The sequence below is a fragment of the Mustelus asterias genome, chromosome 29 (assembly GCF_964213995.1).
Source record: "Mustelus asterias chromosome 29, sMusAst1.hap1.1, whole genome shotgun sequence".
NCBI lineage: Eukaryota > Metazoa > Chordata > Chondrichthyes > Carcharhiniformes > Triakidae > Mustelus > Mustelus asterias.
The window spans coordinates 20255233-20271997 of record NC_135829.1 but is presented as its reverse complement, the minus strand read 5'-3'; the positions used below and the strand labels follow the sequence as shown (position 1 = coordinate 20271997).

General features: G+C 47.1%; 1 protein-coding gene across 4 annotated transcripts in view; it reads left to right on the top strand.

Moving 5' to 3' along the window:
• The window catches only part of LOC144480582 (casein kinase I-like), a 214758-nt gene extending 200119 nt beyond the window's left edge, over positions 1 to 14639 (top strand). For all 4 annotated transcript variants that reach the window (XM_078200198.1, XM_078200197.1, XM_078200196.1 and 1 more), the window contains one exon: positions 14497 to 14639. In XM_078200198.1, coding sequence (XP_078056324.1) covers positions 14497 to 14551 — 55 coding nt within the window. In that variant the 3' untranslated portion in view covers positions 14552 to 14639. The remainder of the gene's footprint in view (positions 1 to 14496) is intronic.
• Positions 14640 to 16765: the final 2126 nt, after the last annotated feature.

Below are 16765 nucleotides of genomic sequence, written 5' to 3'. Positions count from 1 at the left end.
TAATACAGGGAAGAAGCTGTTCTTGAGTCGGTTGGTACGTGACCTCAGACTTTTGTATCTTTTTCCCGACAGAAGAAGGCGGAAGAGAGGTGGTGTGTGGGGTCCTTAATTATGCTGGCTGCTTTGCCAAAGCAGCGGGAAGTGTAGACAGAGTCAATGAATGGGAGGCTGGTTTGCGTGATGGATTGGGCTACATTTATGACCTTTTGTAGTTTCTTGCGGTCTTGGGCAGAGCAGGAGCCATACCAAGCTGTGGTACAACCAGAAAGAATGCTTTCTATGGTGCACCTGTAAAAGTTGGTGAGAGTCATAGCTGACATGCCAAATTTCCTTAGTCTTCTGAGAAAGTAGAGGTGTTGGTGTGCTTTCTTAACTATAGTCTCGGCACGGGGGGGGGGCCAGGACAGGTTGTTGGTGATCTGGACACCTAAAAACTTGAAGCTCTCGACCCTCCTCCTAAGCTCTAACCTTCTAGGTTCAGCCCTCCTTGCTCTATAACCTTCTCCAGAATCCAACCCTCCAAAATATCTCTGCTGCTCACATTCTGACCTCTTGCAAATATGTGATTTTAACAAAGCAAAAATTGGGGGAAATGGCTTGAGCTGCAGAAGCCCCAAACTCTGGAATTCCTTCCCTAAACCTCTCCACTGAGATGCTCCTTGAAGCCTGCATATTTGACCAAGTTTTAGGTTATATTACCTTAATATCAGCTTTATGTGGATCAATGTCAATCTTGTTTTAATGCACCCCTATATATCGGCCTCCTTCCTGTCTCGAGCACCAATGTGTCACTGGAGTAACCACTCCATGGCACACGCCTAGGTAGGATATATATATATATATATAGATATATGGGAGCTCTGGATTGATCACGCGTACAACTCCTCCTCTCGGCCTTGGTGGAGAGCAAAGCGTGGCATTTTCATAGAATCCCTACAGTGCAGAAGGAGGCCGTTCAGCCCATCCTGCCGGCACCGACAACAATCCCACCAGGACCCTATCCCCGCAAGCCCATGTATTTACCCTTCTAATTCCCCCTGACACGAAGGGGCAATTTAGCATGGCCAATGCACCTAACCCACACATTGTTGGAGTGTGGGAGGAAACTGGAGCACCCAGAGGAAACCCACGCAGACACGGAGAACGTGCAGACTCTGCAGAGACAGTGACCCAAGCCGGGAATCGAGCCCAGGTCCTTGGCGCTGTGAGGGAGCAGTGCTAACCACTGTGCCACCATGCTGCCCCTAGTTTGGCACCAGTTTGGCTGCAGGAGCTGCTGGAACATGCTCCATCGAAGGTCACATACAAATTGGGGAGCAATCTAACCGTGGTCTATCCAACCTGCGCGCCTTTGGACTGTGGAAACGGAGCACCTGGCGAAAAGCCACACAGGCACGGGGAACAAAGAACAGTACAGCACAGGAACAGGCCCTTCGGCCCTCCAAGCCTGTGCCTGTCTAAACTAAAACCGTATGCACTTAGAGTCCGTATCCTTCCATTCCCATCCTATTCATGTATTAAGTTGCCCCTTAAATGCTGCTATCGTACCTGCTCCCACCACCTCCCCAGGCAGCACGTTCCAGACATTCACCACCCTCTGTGTAAAAAAACTTGCCCCGCACATCTCCTCTAAACTTTACCCCACTCAGCTTAAACCAATCCCCTAGTACTTGACTTTTCTACCCTAGGAAAGAGCATCTGACTATCCACTCTGTCCATGCCACTCATAACCTTGTAAACCTCTATCAAGGTCGCCCCTCAACCTCTGTCGTTCCAGTGAGAACAAACCGAGTTTATCCAACCTCTCCTCATAGCTAATACCCTCCAGACCAGGCAGCATCTTGGTAAACCTCTTCTGTACTCTCTCCAAAGCATCCACATCCTTAGGATGGGAGAACAAGCAAACTCCACAGACAGACGCACAAAGCCCTAATCGAACCCGGGTCCCTGAAGCTGTGAGACAGCAACGCGAACCACTGTGCTGCCATTACACTCCTAAGAAGTGACATTTTGTTACAATAAAGGGGCAATATAAAATCATTGGTACTGTTGGCTCATCAAGTCCAGTGGGACTTGTGACAATTTATTTTGGCACACATACAATACCTTTCATTCATCCTTTGAAGTGGCATAAAAGCCTCAGATGAAACTTCAGAGGGATTTTTTGCAAATGATATTAGTCGAATTACACTTAAATGTCCCAGTTTAAATCAAAGAATTATAACAGAACGTTGAATGTAATTTTTTTTAGCAGCAGTAGATGCAAACCTCGAAAGGGGATCTTCATTTAAGAAAGAAATCCAATGCGTTGCATCAAACTGGCCAGATCGATATTTCTAATTATAGTCATAGAGATATACAGCATGGAAACAGGCCCTTCAGCCCAACTCGTCCAAGCCAACTAGGTTCCTAAACTGAATAGTCCCATTTGCCTGTGTTTGGCCCATATCCCTCTAAATCTTTCCCATCCATGTACCTGTCCAAATGTGTCTTTACGATGTTGTAATTGTACCCGCCTCTACCACCTCTGGCAGCTCATTCCATATACACACCACCCTCTGTGTGAAAACAGTTGCCCCTTAGGTCCCTTTTAAATCTTTCCCCTCTCACCTTAAACCTATGCCCCCTGGCTTTGGACTCCCCTACCCTGGATTAAGACCTTGGTTATTAATTTTATCTTGCTCCTCATGATTTTATAAACCTCTATAAGATCACCCCCTCACCCTCCTACGCTCCAGGGAAAATAGTCCCAGCCTATCCAGCCTCTCCTTACAATTCAAACCTTCCAGTTCCGGTAACATCCTTGTAAATCCTTTCTGCACCCTTTCCAGTTTAATAACATCCTTCCTATAGCAGGGTGAGCAGAATTGTACGCAGTGCTCCAAATGTGGCCTCACCAATGCCTTATACAGTTGTAACATAACGTCCCAACTCCTGTACTCAATACTCTGACCGATGCAGCCAAGTGTCTACAGAACAGTTGAAACCAAGTTATTATTGTGGTTTGAGATTTTTAATCTAATAGAAATTGATTGAAACTTTTGAGTTCCAGGACCAATCCATCATTTCATATTATGACCGACAACTTCACTTTTTGGTCATGTCATTGCCTGTATCAACTAACGCCTAGTTTATTTACTTTGAACTTGTCACTTTTGGAAACAGGGCTCTGCAGATACCCAAGCACAGAGAGAGAATATTGAATTTCACGGGAATTGCCATCATTGTTCTGATACTATTGATCTCCACTCTGACATTATATACCTTTAATAGTGAATATCCCAACACACTGAATCATAGCACCACTACAGAGCAGAAGGAGGCCATTTGGCCCATCAAGTCTGCACTGACCACAATTCCACCCAGGCTCTATCCCCGTAACCCCACATGTTTACCTTGCTAGTCTCCCTGAAGGGGCAATTTACCATGGCCAATCAACCCAACCCGCACATCTTTGGACTGTGGGAGGAAACCTACGCAGACACTGGGAGAACATGCAGTCTCCGCACAGACAGTGACCCGAGGACGGAATTGAACCCGGGTCCCTGGCGCTGTGAGGCAGCAGTGCTAACCACTGTGCCACCGTGCCGCCCCATTGAAGCTTACTTTGAGTTGACATCAGTTCTTTTTGAGTGAATTGTTGGCGCATAGATTTCTCCGATGAAAACTAAAGCCAGCCATCTGACAGTGAGTGGAATGGCTTGCCTCATGCTCATAAATAGGGGAAAATAAGAAGGTGAAGATTCCCTAAAGGATGTATGCACTTAGTAAAGCCTGTTTCACCTGTAACGTGATACTTTCCAGATGTGTTCCCCATTCCACTTGGGAGAAAGGTCGTCACCTCTAACATGCTCTGTAATTATGGAGCTTTAATACTTTGTGAAAGAATAACATCAGGGAAATATTGACATCCTGACATCGCAAGTACAGTGGCTCCCTAATTTTCGATTAGACTTTGCTGTTGGCTTCACTCCAGTTACATGCAGTTGATTGGATCTAACTATCTTAAATCTAGATGGTACAACTTTGTATATACTGAGATGGCAGAAGCAGCACCAGACTAGGATACAGTGTAGAGGAGACTTTCTAGAGTGCAGTCACTGGGTACTGAATAAACATAATGGCTGCAACTGATGTGAACTAAATTTTTATAGCCTACAGCTAAATGTTATATCATCTTGAGTGCTGAATGGACCAAGACATTAATATTGTCAGGAAAGATTGCTCAGGCCATTACTAATCATATGATTAACACAGAGGAGCAGGGCATTCGAACCTCCTTCTTCCATTTGATAAATTGTGGCCTTAATGCCACTCTTCTGCCTGCCTCCTATAATGCTTAACTCCCATGTCAATCAATAATGTGTCCAATTCAGCCTTGAATATGTACAATGACCCAGCCTCCACTGTCGTCTGTGGAAAGACTAACAATCCTCTGACACAAGAGATTGTTCCTCATGTCCGAATTAAATGGGCGATCCTTTATTGTTTTTAACTGTGCTGCCCAGCTCTGGCTTCTCCCACAAGAAGAAACATCTTGCCAATCTAACATTACAATCTAATCAACAGGGGTGGCACAATGCCTCACAGCTCCAGGGACCAGGCCTCGTGTCTGTGTGGAGTCTGCACGTTCTCCCCGTGTCTGCGTGGGCTTCCTCCGGGTGCTCCGGTTTCCTCCCACAGTCTAAAGATGTGCAGGTTAGGTTGATTGGCCGTGCTAAATTGTCCCTTAATGTCAGGGGGATTAGCAGGGTAATTGCATGGGATTAGGGGGATGAGGCTTGAGTGGGATTTTGTCGGTGCAGGCTCGATGGGCCAAATGGCCTCCTGCACTGTAGGGATTCTGTGATGAATAAGATCATCTCTTTCTTCTAAGCTGCAATGTGTACAGGCCCAACCTGTGCAGACAACCCCATCATCCCAGGAAAAAACTTGCTTTCAATGCAAGTCTATCCCTCAAGCCAGCAGACAAACATTGTACACAGTCCTCCAGATGTGGTCCCATTAATGCCCTGTATGACTGCTGCAAAACTTTCCTACTTTCATACTCCATCCACTTTGCAATAAAGACCAATGTTCCACTTCCCTTCCTAATCACTCGCTGTACCTGCAGGCTAACTCTGTGATTTATATACAAGGACACCCAGATCCCTCTGTATTGCAGCATTCTGCATCTCGCTCCCTTTAAATAATATTCTGCTTTTCTAGCCTTCCCATCAAATGTCAATCTCACGTTTTCCCACATTATAGTCCATCGGCTCATTTTCAGAAATCATAGAATCCCTACAGTGCAGAAGGAGGCCATTCGGCCCATCGAGTCTGCACCGACCACAATCCCACCCAGGCCCTACCCCCATATCCCTACATATTTTACCCACTAATCCCTCTAACCTACGCATCTCAGGACAGTAAGGGGCAATTTTTAGCATGGCCAATCAACCTAACCCACACATCTTTGGACTGTGGGAGGAAACCGGAGCACCCGGAGGAAACCCACGCAGACACGGGGAGAATGTGCAAACTCCACACAGACAGTGACCCGAGCCGGGAATCGAACCCGGGATCCTGGAGCTGTGAAGCAGCAGTGCTAACCACTGTGCTACCGTGCCGCCCTATTTTCTGCCCACTCACTTAATCTATCCACATCTCTGCGACTTTTTGTATTCACCTCACAACTTGCTTTCCTACCTATCTTTGTATCATCTGAAAATTTGGCTACAATGCACTCAATCCCTTAGAACCATAGAATTCCTACAGTGCAGAAGGAGGCCATTCAGCCTATCGAGTATACTGACTCTCCAAAAAAGAATCTCATCCAGGCCGGACCCCCCCCCCTATCCCTGTAACCCTACACATTTCCCATGGCCAATCCATCTAACCCTACACATCTTTGGACACGGGGCAATTTGGCATGGACAATCCCCACCTAACCAGCACATCTTTGGAGTGTGAGAGGAAACCGGAGCACCCGGAGGAAACCCACGCAGACACGGGGAGAATGTGTAAATGCCACGCTAAGAGTTTGATATCATTAACATAGATCATGGTTAGGTGAAACCCCAGCACTAAACCCTGTGGCACTCCACTACTTAGAGTTCATCAACTGAAAATGACCCACTTATCCCAACTCTGTTCCCTGTTAGTCAGTCCTCTAAACTATCACCCTATTTATCAATGCTTGTGGTTCAGGCAGTGATCCAGAGATTAATATCTTGTGGTTCTGCTATTTAATTTAGTCTCTAGATGCCCATAGTCCCTAAACCGAACCTGTTCCTTAGTCCTACCTATGTCGTTGATACCAACACAGACCACAAAAATTAGATTTCTTCCCTCTCACTCCAAGTCCCTCTCCAGCCTTGAGGAGATGTCATTAGCCCTGGCAGTAGGCGGGCAATGCAGCCTTTGGAACTCATGCTCTTTGCTGCAGAGAACATCTCGCCCTCTAACTAAACTGTCCCGTTATTAGAACCACATTAATTTTTATTCTCCTGACTTGAATGGCTTCCCATACCATGGTGCTGTGGTCAGTTTGCTCATCCTCCCTTCAGTTCTTGCTCTTATCTACACAAGTTGCAAGAATCTCAAACCTGTTGGACAAGTGTGTTGAGGAACAGAGGGACCTAGGAGTACAAGTACATTGTTGGTTGAAAGTGACATCAAAGGTAGACAGGGTGATGAAGGCACACTGGCCTTCATCAGCCAGGGCATTGAGTATAGGAGTTGGGACGTTATGTTACAGTTGTACAAGTTGTCGATGAGGCCGCACTGGAGTATTGTGCACAGTTTTGGTCACCCTGCTATAGGAAAGACATTGATAAACTGGAAAGAGTGCAGAGATTTGCGAGGATGTTGCCAGGATTAGTGGGCCTGAGTTATAGGGAGCAGTTGGCCAGGCTAGGACTTTGTTCCTTGGAACGTAGGAGCATGAGGGATAATCTTATTGAGGTGCATAAAATCATGAGGGGCATAGATAGGATGAACGCACATAGTCTTTTTCCCAGGAAGGGGAATTGAAAACTAGAAGGCATAGGTTAAAGGTGAGGGGGGAAAATTTTAAAAGGGACCTGAGGGGCAACTTCACGCAGAGGGTGGTGTGTATATGGAATGAGTTGCCAGAGAAAGTAGTTGAGGAAGGTTCAATAGCAACATTTAAAAAGCATTTGGATAAGGGATATGGGCCAAACACAGGCAGTTGGGATTAGCTGGGAGGGCACCATGGTTGGCATGGGTCGAAGGGCCTGATTCCATGCTGTATTACTCTATGACTCTTAAGTGCAAGAGCTAAGGCTCCTCCACTGTTACCTTCAGGATCCTCATACATCCCTCATTCACAGGCACACCCTTCAATCCTTGACCAAATCTCAAATACCTAGCCTAAGGAGTGTTGCTACCTCCTGGAACCAAGTGTCCAGGTAGCTTTCGCTCTCACTCATGCATCTGAAGCTTGGATTCCAGCTCTTCAGCTCAGCGCCATTGTTCTTTGAGCTATGGATGTGGTTGCTGTGAATCACGCAGAGGCCCACCAGCCCCCACATACTGCAACTCCAACATATCACCTGCCCTACCATCTTTGTGTCCAATTTCGCTAAGTTAAGCCTGCATCTTTGAGAGGTTGAATGCTTGAAAACTCTCCAAACAATTACCTATCTGCTCGCTTAATTAAAACCAAGAACTTCTGGAGACTGAAAAAAAATAGAAAAAGCAGCATCTGCTTCCCTCTCTGGATCTAAAGCTAAATTAGCACTCGTACCTCGCCGCACTCTGTGCCATCGCAAGACCTGCCTACTCCGATAGAGGGCTGCTGACTCGCGCAAACGTCGCAACTGCGAAACCAGCATCCCACTGCAGTCGTTGGCATTAATTGCCTTCAGTTGGTTGACAGGTAACCACAGCTGCCGGGCAGTTTCTGTTAACTCGTCTCCTTGGCTAGCTGGAGTTTTAAAGTTGTCGGTCAGAATCTGACTGCTAAGCTAAATTATAGCTCAAGAAAAGCTTAGCAGAGATACCCACCTGCAACACATTGCCAACTCGTACCCGATCGCACTCGAACATTGTCACAATCTGTGCCCCCAGAAATCTCCCCACTGCACCGTGTATGAACTCAGTTCAGACTTGCTAATTGTGGCCAATCTATGCTGGAGGAAAGAGGCAGCAAGGGAAGCTGGGAACCTGGTAGGTTTAGAACATAGAACATAGAACATTACAGCGCAGTACAGGCCCTTCGGCCCTCGATGTTGCGCCGACCAGTGGTACCAATCTAAAGCCCCTCTAATCTACACTATTCCAATATCATCCATATGTTTATCCAATAACCATTTGAACGCTCTCAATGTTGACGAGTCCACTACTGCTGCAGTCAGGGCATTCCACGCCCTTACTACTCTCTGAGTAAAGAACCTACCTCTAACATCTGTCCTATATCTCTCACCCCTCAATTTAAAGCTATGTCCCCTCATGCTAGCCAACACCATCCGAGGAAAAAGGCTCTCACTATCCACCCTATCTAATCCTCTGATCATCTTGTATGCCTCTATTAAGTCATCTCTTAACCTTCTTCTCTTTAATGAAAACAACCTCAAGCCCCTCAGCCTTTCCTCATACGATTTTCCCACCATACCAGGCAACATCCTGGTAAATCTCCTCTGCACCCTTTCCAACATTTCCACATCTTTCCTATAGTATGGCGACCAGAACTGTACGCAATACTCCAAATGCGGCCGCACCAGAGTTTTGTACAGCTGCAACATGACCTCCTGGCTCCTGACTCAATTCCTCTACCAATAAAAGCTAACACACCGTACGCCTTCTTAACAACCCTATCAACCTGGGTGCCAACTTTCAGAGATCTATGCACATGGACACCCAGATCCCTCTGTTCATCCACACTACCAAGTATCTTACCATTAGCCCAGTACTCTGTATTCCTGTTACTCCTTCCAAAGTGAATCACCATTTGTGAATGATCAAGAAAGCTCGAGGACCCTCTCTGCAGTCAGTCACTTCAGGCAGCATCTTGTGGAGAGGACAATGTTTGATGTTTCGGTTATAACTCCTTTCTTTTAACTGGGAAAGGGTTTATACCAGAATCACAGGGTTTTGCGCACTCTGTCTACAAATGTGAAGCTAGCCTGCTGAGTGCTTCCAGCTTTTGCAGTTCCAGAGTGAAGCACAACGTTGGAGAGGTTGCACCGTTGCGGGGGGGGGGGGGGGAGGGGGGTGGGGGGCGGCATGTTGCACCGTTGCAGTGGGGGGCGCAGGGTGCACCGTTGCAGTGGGGGGGGCAGGGTGCACCGTTGCAGGAGGGGTGCAGGTTGTGCCGCCAGATACGGGCAGTGCACACTCCAATAACTCCTGGTCAGTCAGTGATAGTTAATGACAAACGTGAACTTGCTTATCTGAAATGCTGGTGCTCTGTGCGGGCTTTGTGCTGACTGTTCAAGTTCTGCATGTCTGCAGCAGTTTCCTGCATCATCACCCTTCCCCCGGAGGGTGGACAGTACAGTCTCATCTCCATGCAGGACGGTGTTGTCATATCAACGTCTTATTGCCACCAATGAACAATGTCACAGAGCAGAATCTTTCTAGGTCATGAAATATAGGTTGCATCTCTTTCCACCGCTGTACGCCCAGACTGGAAACACGCGACCACCTCTCTGTGAACCATCACTGATGAGACTGCGCATCCCATCGTCATCTTCGAAGGACAACCATCATCGGTGTTGTACTTTTAAAGGTTTTTTGAGCCGCATGCATTGGTATTTCCATTCTAGCCATCACATGGTGGCACGCGGCCTAAGCGTGCCTCAGCAGTCCGAATTGCGTTCAAAAATAGTGAGTTACGTGCTGTGTAAAGGGTGACCCTGCTGTTTGAAGTTGCGCGGTGTTGTGTTCAGTTTGCCCCAGTGTGTGTGGGGGTGTGTGTGTGTGTGGGGGGTCGATTGGGCCATAGACTAAAATGTCCCCTTGGGTGTTAAGAACTATACAGCTGTTGAAAAGGCAGCAACTGCACTGTTATGTTCAGTCAGTGTGCAGCAGAACCTATGGAAATGAGTCACCATCCCGTCAAAGGCAAACAGAAGGGAAAACTCGCACCTCGCATTTATAATGGTGTTTCTTGTACTGAGCTGCCAAGAATATTTCATCAGAAGCTTCACACTTTACTGACTGAAAACTTCCTTCAAGCATTGAATTACTTGACAAGCACAGATGAAAGCAATTATTGTCCGCATATTGTGTACTAGTTGAGCAGTAATAGAGTCATGGCAGTCTGATTATTGTGTTAATGTCTCCGTATGCAGATCAGCATCTGGGAACAAAGTAAGGACAGATGTTCACGTCCACATTAATGAATAGATCTCAGGATCGCAGTAGAAATATGCCCTTGGAACAGCTTGTATCAACTGTGCAACAGCCATTTTATACAGCTACCTGTTGGGCTGCACTCTGTGGGTCCGGGTACATATTGGGAAATAAGACCATAAGATATAGGAGCAGAATTAGGCCATTCAGCCCATCGAGTCTGCTCCGTGATTCAATCATGGCTGATATGTTTCTCATCCCCATTCTCCCTTTGAGATTTTACTCTACCCTTCCTCCCACCGCCACCATATCAGCATCACCTTGCCTCCAAGCTACTCCCCTCCCCATCCCTGCCCATTTCTTAGAATCTTAGAAACCCTACAGCACAGAAAGAGGCCATTCGGCCCATCGAGTCTGCACCGACCACAATCCCACCAAGGCCCTATCCCCCATATCTACCCACTAATCCCTCTAACCTACGCATCCCAGGACACTAAGGGCAATTTTTTAGCATGGCCAATCAACCTAACCCGCACATCTTTGGACTGTGGGAGGAAACCGGAGCACCCGGAGGAAACCCACGCAGACACAAGGAGAATGTGCAAACTCCACACAGACAGTGACCCGAGCCGGGAATCGAACCCAGGTCCCTGGAGCTGTGAAGCAGCAGTGCTAACCACTGTGCTACCGTGCCGCCCAATTCATTGTGGGTAGGGCACCTCCCGCTTGTTGATAAAGCACTTAAATTTAAAGATTATTTATTAGTGTCACAAGTAAGCTACTATGAGAATCCCCTAGTCTCCCCACTCCGGCGCCCGTTCGGGTACACTGAGGGAGAATTTAGCACGGCCAATACGTCTTTCAGCTTGTGGGAGGGAAACCGCAGCACCCGGAGGAAACCCACGCAGATACGAGGAGAATGTGCAAACTCCACACAGACAGTGACCAAAACCGGGAATCCAATCCCTGGCGCTGTGAGGCAGCAGTGTCTGCCACTGTGCTGCCCTGTCTGTCTGTCAGAGCTGACTAGCAGCTGCTTGGCTCGAGAATGCAGCCCGTCCATGCGGTGAAAGTATCTGTGGTCCAAAATGTCACGGGCGTGTAAACCACCCCCCGGTTCTTAACTACTTGGATAGAATTTTGCAGCTTGCATCTTTCTGTTTTGCCTGTTGATATTTTTTCAATCCCTGTTTGGTTTACACCTATGTTTTATGCTCAGTTTATGCCAGTACAAAGTTTTGGCAGAATCTTATTTTTCCCCCAGCTGCCAGCATAAGAGACATTTAATTTTGCAAGCACAGCCAGTTGCTCGTGTTCTTCATCTTTCTAATATACGTTACTGCTATTATTACCTTCTCATCCGGCAGAAAATTTGCATTTGGAACTTGTCTGGGCCATTGAATTGATGCAAAGTATGTTACGTCATTCAGTCCATTTTTGTTGCCCCATGAGAATTTTCAGTGAAGCCAGTGGCTAGTTATTACCACCTTTTTCCAAGTTCTTTAACTCTCTCTGACCCTGACTTGTCCCGGAGAATAGACCGATCTCTGGAGCCTTGCCCAAGTGTGAGCGAACTGTTCAATTAAGTTGAATCCTGAGCAGACTTGCTTGATAATTCATCAAAAGCCAATGCACAGCGATCGGGGAGAGAGCTTGATCGCCCTCTTTCACCCTACCCCTCCCGGACCACACTGGCTATTTATTGCATCAACTACCTCTTCCACTTTCTTCCATTTTAAAAATGCATCACAGATGAGGCTCGCAATTCATCATCCGTCCGGTTCCCTGATGTAACTTCCAGTTAAAGGTCAGCCACCATGCATTCCATAAAGGCCAGATTCCAGTTTTGCATCCCTCCATGGGCTGATCACGCTGGATCCAGCATAGGCTTTGGACCTGACAACAGCTCGGCTGTAGTACAAAGAACAAAGAACAGTACAGCACAGGAACAGGCCCTTCGGCCCTCCAAGCCTGCGCCGATCATGATGCCTGCCTAAACTAAAACTGTATGCACTTAGAGTCCGTATCCTTCCATTCCCATCCTATTCATGTGTTCATCTAGTTGCCCCTTAAATGCCGCTATCGTACCTGCTCCCACCACCTCCCCAGGCAGCGCGTTCCAGACATTCACCACCCTCTGTGTAAAAAAAATAATAACTTGCCTCGCACATCTCCTCTAAACTTTTCCCCACGCACCTTAAACCTATGTCCCCTAGTACTTGTCTTTTCTACCCTAAGAAAAAGCAAGTGACTATCCACTCAGTCCATGCCACTCATAATCTTGTAGACCTCTATCAGGTCACCACTCAACCTCTGTCGTTCCAGTGAGAACGAACCGAGTTTATCCAACCTCTCCTCATAGCTAATACCCTCCAGACCAGGCAACATCCTGGTAAACCTCTTCTGTACCCTCTCCAAAACATCCACATCCTTCTGGTAGTGTGGCGACCAGAATTGTACACAATATTCTAAATGAGGCCTAACTAAGGTTCTGTACAACAGCAACATGACCCACCAATTTTTATAATTAATGCCCCGACTGATGAAGGCAAGCATGCCGTATGCTTTCTTGACTACCTTCTCCACCTGTGTAAGTACTGAAGTACACCTGCTCCAAAACTACACCCCTAACCAAGCTGAACAAGTACAGCAGCAATACTGGCATATTGCCCAAACATCCATCATCCAAAAAAGTAGGACAAATCCAATACAACCAATTACTATCCGTCAGTCTGACTTGTGCCTTGTAGATGGTGGGAAAGCTTTGGGGAGTCGAGCAGTGAGTTACTCTCTGCAGAATTGAGAGCCTCTGATGTGCTCTTGTAACCCCAGTATTTAAGTTTCTGTTCCAGTTAAGTTTCTGGTCAATGATATCTTCAGGTGTGTGGAGTGTAACACTAACAACATACAAGAAGTATGACACTATCCAGGACAAAGCCCACTCGATCAGCACCCCATTCATCGCCTTAAACATTCACTCCCTCCACACAGAGGCAGCAGTGCGTACCGTCTACAAGATGCCCTGTAGCAACTCACCAAGGCTCCTTTGACAGCACTCCTCAAACGCATGAGCTCCTGGAAGGACAAGGGTGGCAGACACATGGGAGTGCCACCACCTGTCGAGTTTTCCTCCAAGCCACACACCACCCCGATTTGGAAATATATCGGTCGTTCTCTCACTGTCGCTGGGTCAAACTTCTAGAACTCCCTCCCTCACAGCACTATGGATGTACCTACATCACATGGACTGTAGCAGGTTCAAGAAGGTGGCTCACCACCACCTTGAGGACAACAAGAGATGGGCAATAGATGTTGGCCTAGTTAGTTACACTCAGCCCATGAATGAATTTTCAAGGAAGGCATTGGTGAACCGGTTACTGTTTCCTGAGCCAATCGGACAGCTCTGTGGTCACTCTCTTCCTGGCACCAGCTTTTTATTTCTATATTTTTAATTCTGTTCACAAACAGGGCATATAAAGACACGAACTCAATTTACAGAATAATGGTTGGAACCATTATTCTGTAAATTGAGTTTGTGTCTTTATATGCCCTGTTTGTGAACAGAATTCCCACTCACCTGAAGAAGGAGCTTAAGGCTCCGAAAGCTTGAGGCTTTTGCTGCCAAATAAACCTGTTGGACTTCAACCTGGTGTTGTTAAACTTCTTTCTCTGTCCATGCCCAGACCTCTTGATTCGTGCTGAACTAGTTGGGTCCTGTCTGGGTTTGTAGGTCAATGTTTAACTTGCATATGGAACTACAGGGTTCTGTTTAAGATGTAAGCTAAAACTTTGCATAGAATGTACTTCACAAAAACAGACCATCCAACTTAACTATTCAACACCTGGGTCCACAGTGCTTCACACGAGCCTCCTCCCTAACTTGATCTAACCCTATCAGCATAACCTCTTCCTTTCTCCCTCATGCAGTTATCTAGCTCCTCCTCGATTTGGGTATCAAACATAAATCTATATACGGCATTTTTTAGTGTTCAGGTAGCTTTATTTCTCAATGAATGACTAGATCAGCTTGTATCTTTTGATCTGGGGGTTTCAAGGGTGCGAGGATGTCCAGTCTCGGGTATATATGAGCCCCTGTCAGAAGATTATGATCGTTGACCTTTGATCATTTAAGCAGAACCTCTGGGAGTTTTGTTAATGTTTTTTTTCTTGTTTCTCCTTGTCTCCCACCTCCTCCAGGTGTTGCTGTTTCTTCAAGAGGAAAAGAAAGAAGAACACAAATAGGCATAAATGACTGCAGCTCTCGAGGGACTGCGAGGTTCAACTTGCATGTTCAACTCCCTTCGAATTGAATGAAAATGCCACGTGACTGGTTCAGAAGCTTCAGACTCGATGATCTTTGTTTTGTATTATTATTATTTTTCTTTGCCTGTGCCTGCGTGTCCTCCGCTGGGAAAGGATTCTTCTTTCTTTTTTTTTTCCCTTCGAACACTCAGGCTCGATCGCACTTCTTAACAGGACAACTGGCGTCCCCACCGAGAGAGATGGCCAGACAGACGCAGCAGCAGACACCAGTCCTGGGCTTTTCTCTATCCCTGGTTGCGGTTGAAGGGGGGGGGGGGGGGGGGGGCAGCGAGTGGTCATGGGGAAAGGGGGGGGGGGTGCAGAACGCAGGTGAATAATTCCCCCCCCCAACCCTCCTCCCCAGTTACCCCCCATCCCAGCACCACAAACTAAGACGAGCTATGTGGTGAGAGACTCTGGGTACAAATAGACTCTGTGGAGCGTTGGCCACCCAGAGAGTTGATGGGAGTCAACCAAACTGACAAGGGAGGGCAAATTAGAGGGGCATTTTGTCGCAAAAAAAAAAAGTGGTTGTTCCATTTTGTGATGTAGCATATAAGCTGTGAGAAATTTACAATGACCGTTTCTCTCCCCCCCCCTCTCCCTCAGACTTTCCTACTTTGCAACTTCCAGGTGTCGGCAGGTGTATTGTGTATTTGCCGGCTGAAGTAATTTTTTTTAAGAAAAAGAGGTGGGCTCTTTTGCTTTCTTAAGGTGCACTTAATGTTGGGACGGGTGTGTATGTGTGTGTGTGCGTGTGTGTGTGTGTCACTGACATTCAGAATCGATCAAACGCAATATGGATTGTGACCATTACACTGGCTGCTCCAGTCATTTCCAAGCCAATACTGCCACTTTTAAATGTATTTTTAGTTGAGATGTTTGACGGTTATCTCCCAAAGAGCACTGTTTCTGAGGAAACATTACAAAGTGAAGATAGCATTAATTCTTCCCCCCCCCCCAAACCAGACCCCTGCTCCCCTTAACACGTGGGCGCCAACAAACGCCACCAGCTTCTGGTGGCTCCAGAACAACTGCAAGTTGGTTTCCAAAGCGAATGGGCAGCGTATTACTTTGGGTCGTTTCACTGGACATGATAGAAAGTAGGTATTCACACTGCATGTAGGGATATTTTCTCAAAGGGCACACTCTTCCGACTGCTGAACTTGGAACTTTTCCATCACTTTCTCCCTCATTGTGGACTGTTCACCCTTCTAGGGTCCCAACAAGTGGCGTTCTGTTCAGAACACGCAAGCACCGACGTGAAAGGATTGCATTTATTGGGATGTCCCTAGTGTTTAGACAGAAGGTGGGGGGAGGGGGTGCAGAGGATTTGCCCTCTGTGACGTATTCCGAAATTAGATCCTTAGGCAACTCCGTACCTGGCTGGCCAGTGACCGCGGAGATTCCTGCCTACGGCAGCTGTATCCTCAGGAAGCTGCAAAGTGCCTGTAGCTTTCCTCACTATCTTTGTGCCCTGGAGGCCGGGTGGGCGGGTGAGCCCTGGAGTTTGGCTGGGCGGTGAGCCCTGGAGTGACTTTGCCAGAAATGGCTCCCTAATTTTCCAAGGGGTGAAAGCTGGGTTGAGGTGAACTGGATCTTGTGGTGTTCGCACCGCATCCACGCCAAACACCTGGACGTGCCGTCGCTGGGCCTTAGCGTGATTAACCATGTCACTACCGGTGGCTCACGCTGGGTGACAGCACGGTTATGTTTCCATAGCAAATGTGAACTCAACCAAATTACTTCCAAAATGCAGTGAGATTGAGTTTGGATTGTCCTAGATGTTTATTAGACCGTATCATTGGATATAAGTCCTGGTTTCTCCCTCTGAAGTTTTTAGCTTGGAGTGATGCAATGGCGCCTTGGATAGTAGGAGGCCCTTCCTGCAAACTTCACAAATCCCAAATGAGTGAAGCCCCCTTCCACCCCGTGCAATTCCGCATGTGTAAATTATAAGGTTAACTGTGTTGATCTGGAGTTAGAAGAGAACTTTGCACCCAGGTACTGGAAAACCTTCATTGAGGACAGTCAGTGATTTGAGTAGCAGTGGGCACTCCTGACTCGGTGGGTGCCAACCTGCTGGTCACTGTAACCAACAGCCTGCAACATAAGAAGGAGCCAAGCATTTCACTGCATCTGGGGAAGGAAGGAAAGGGCTGGG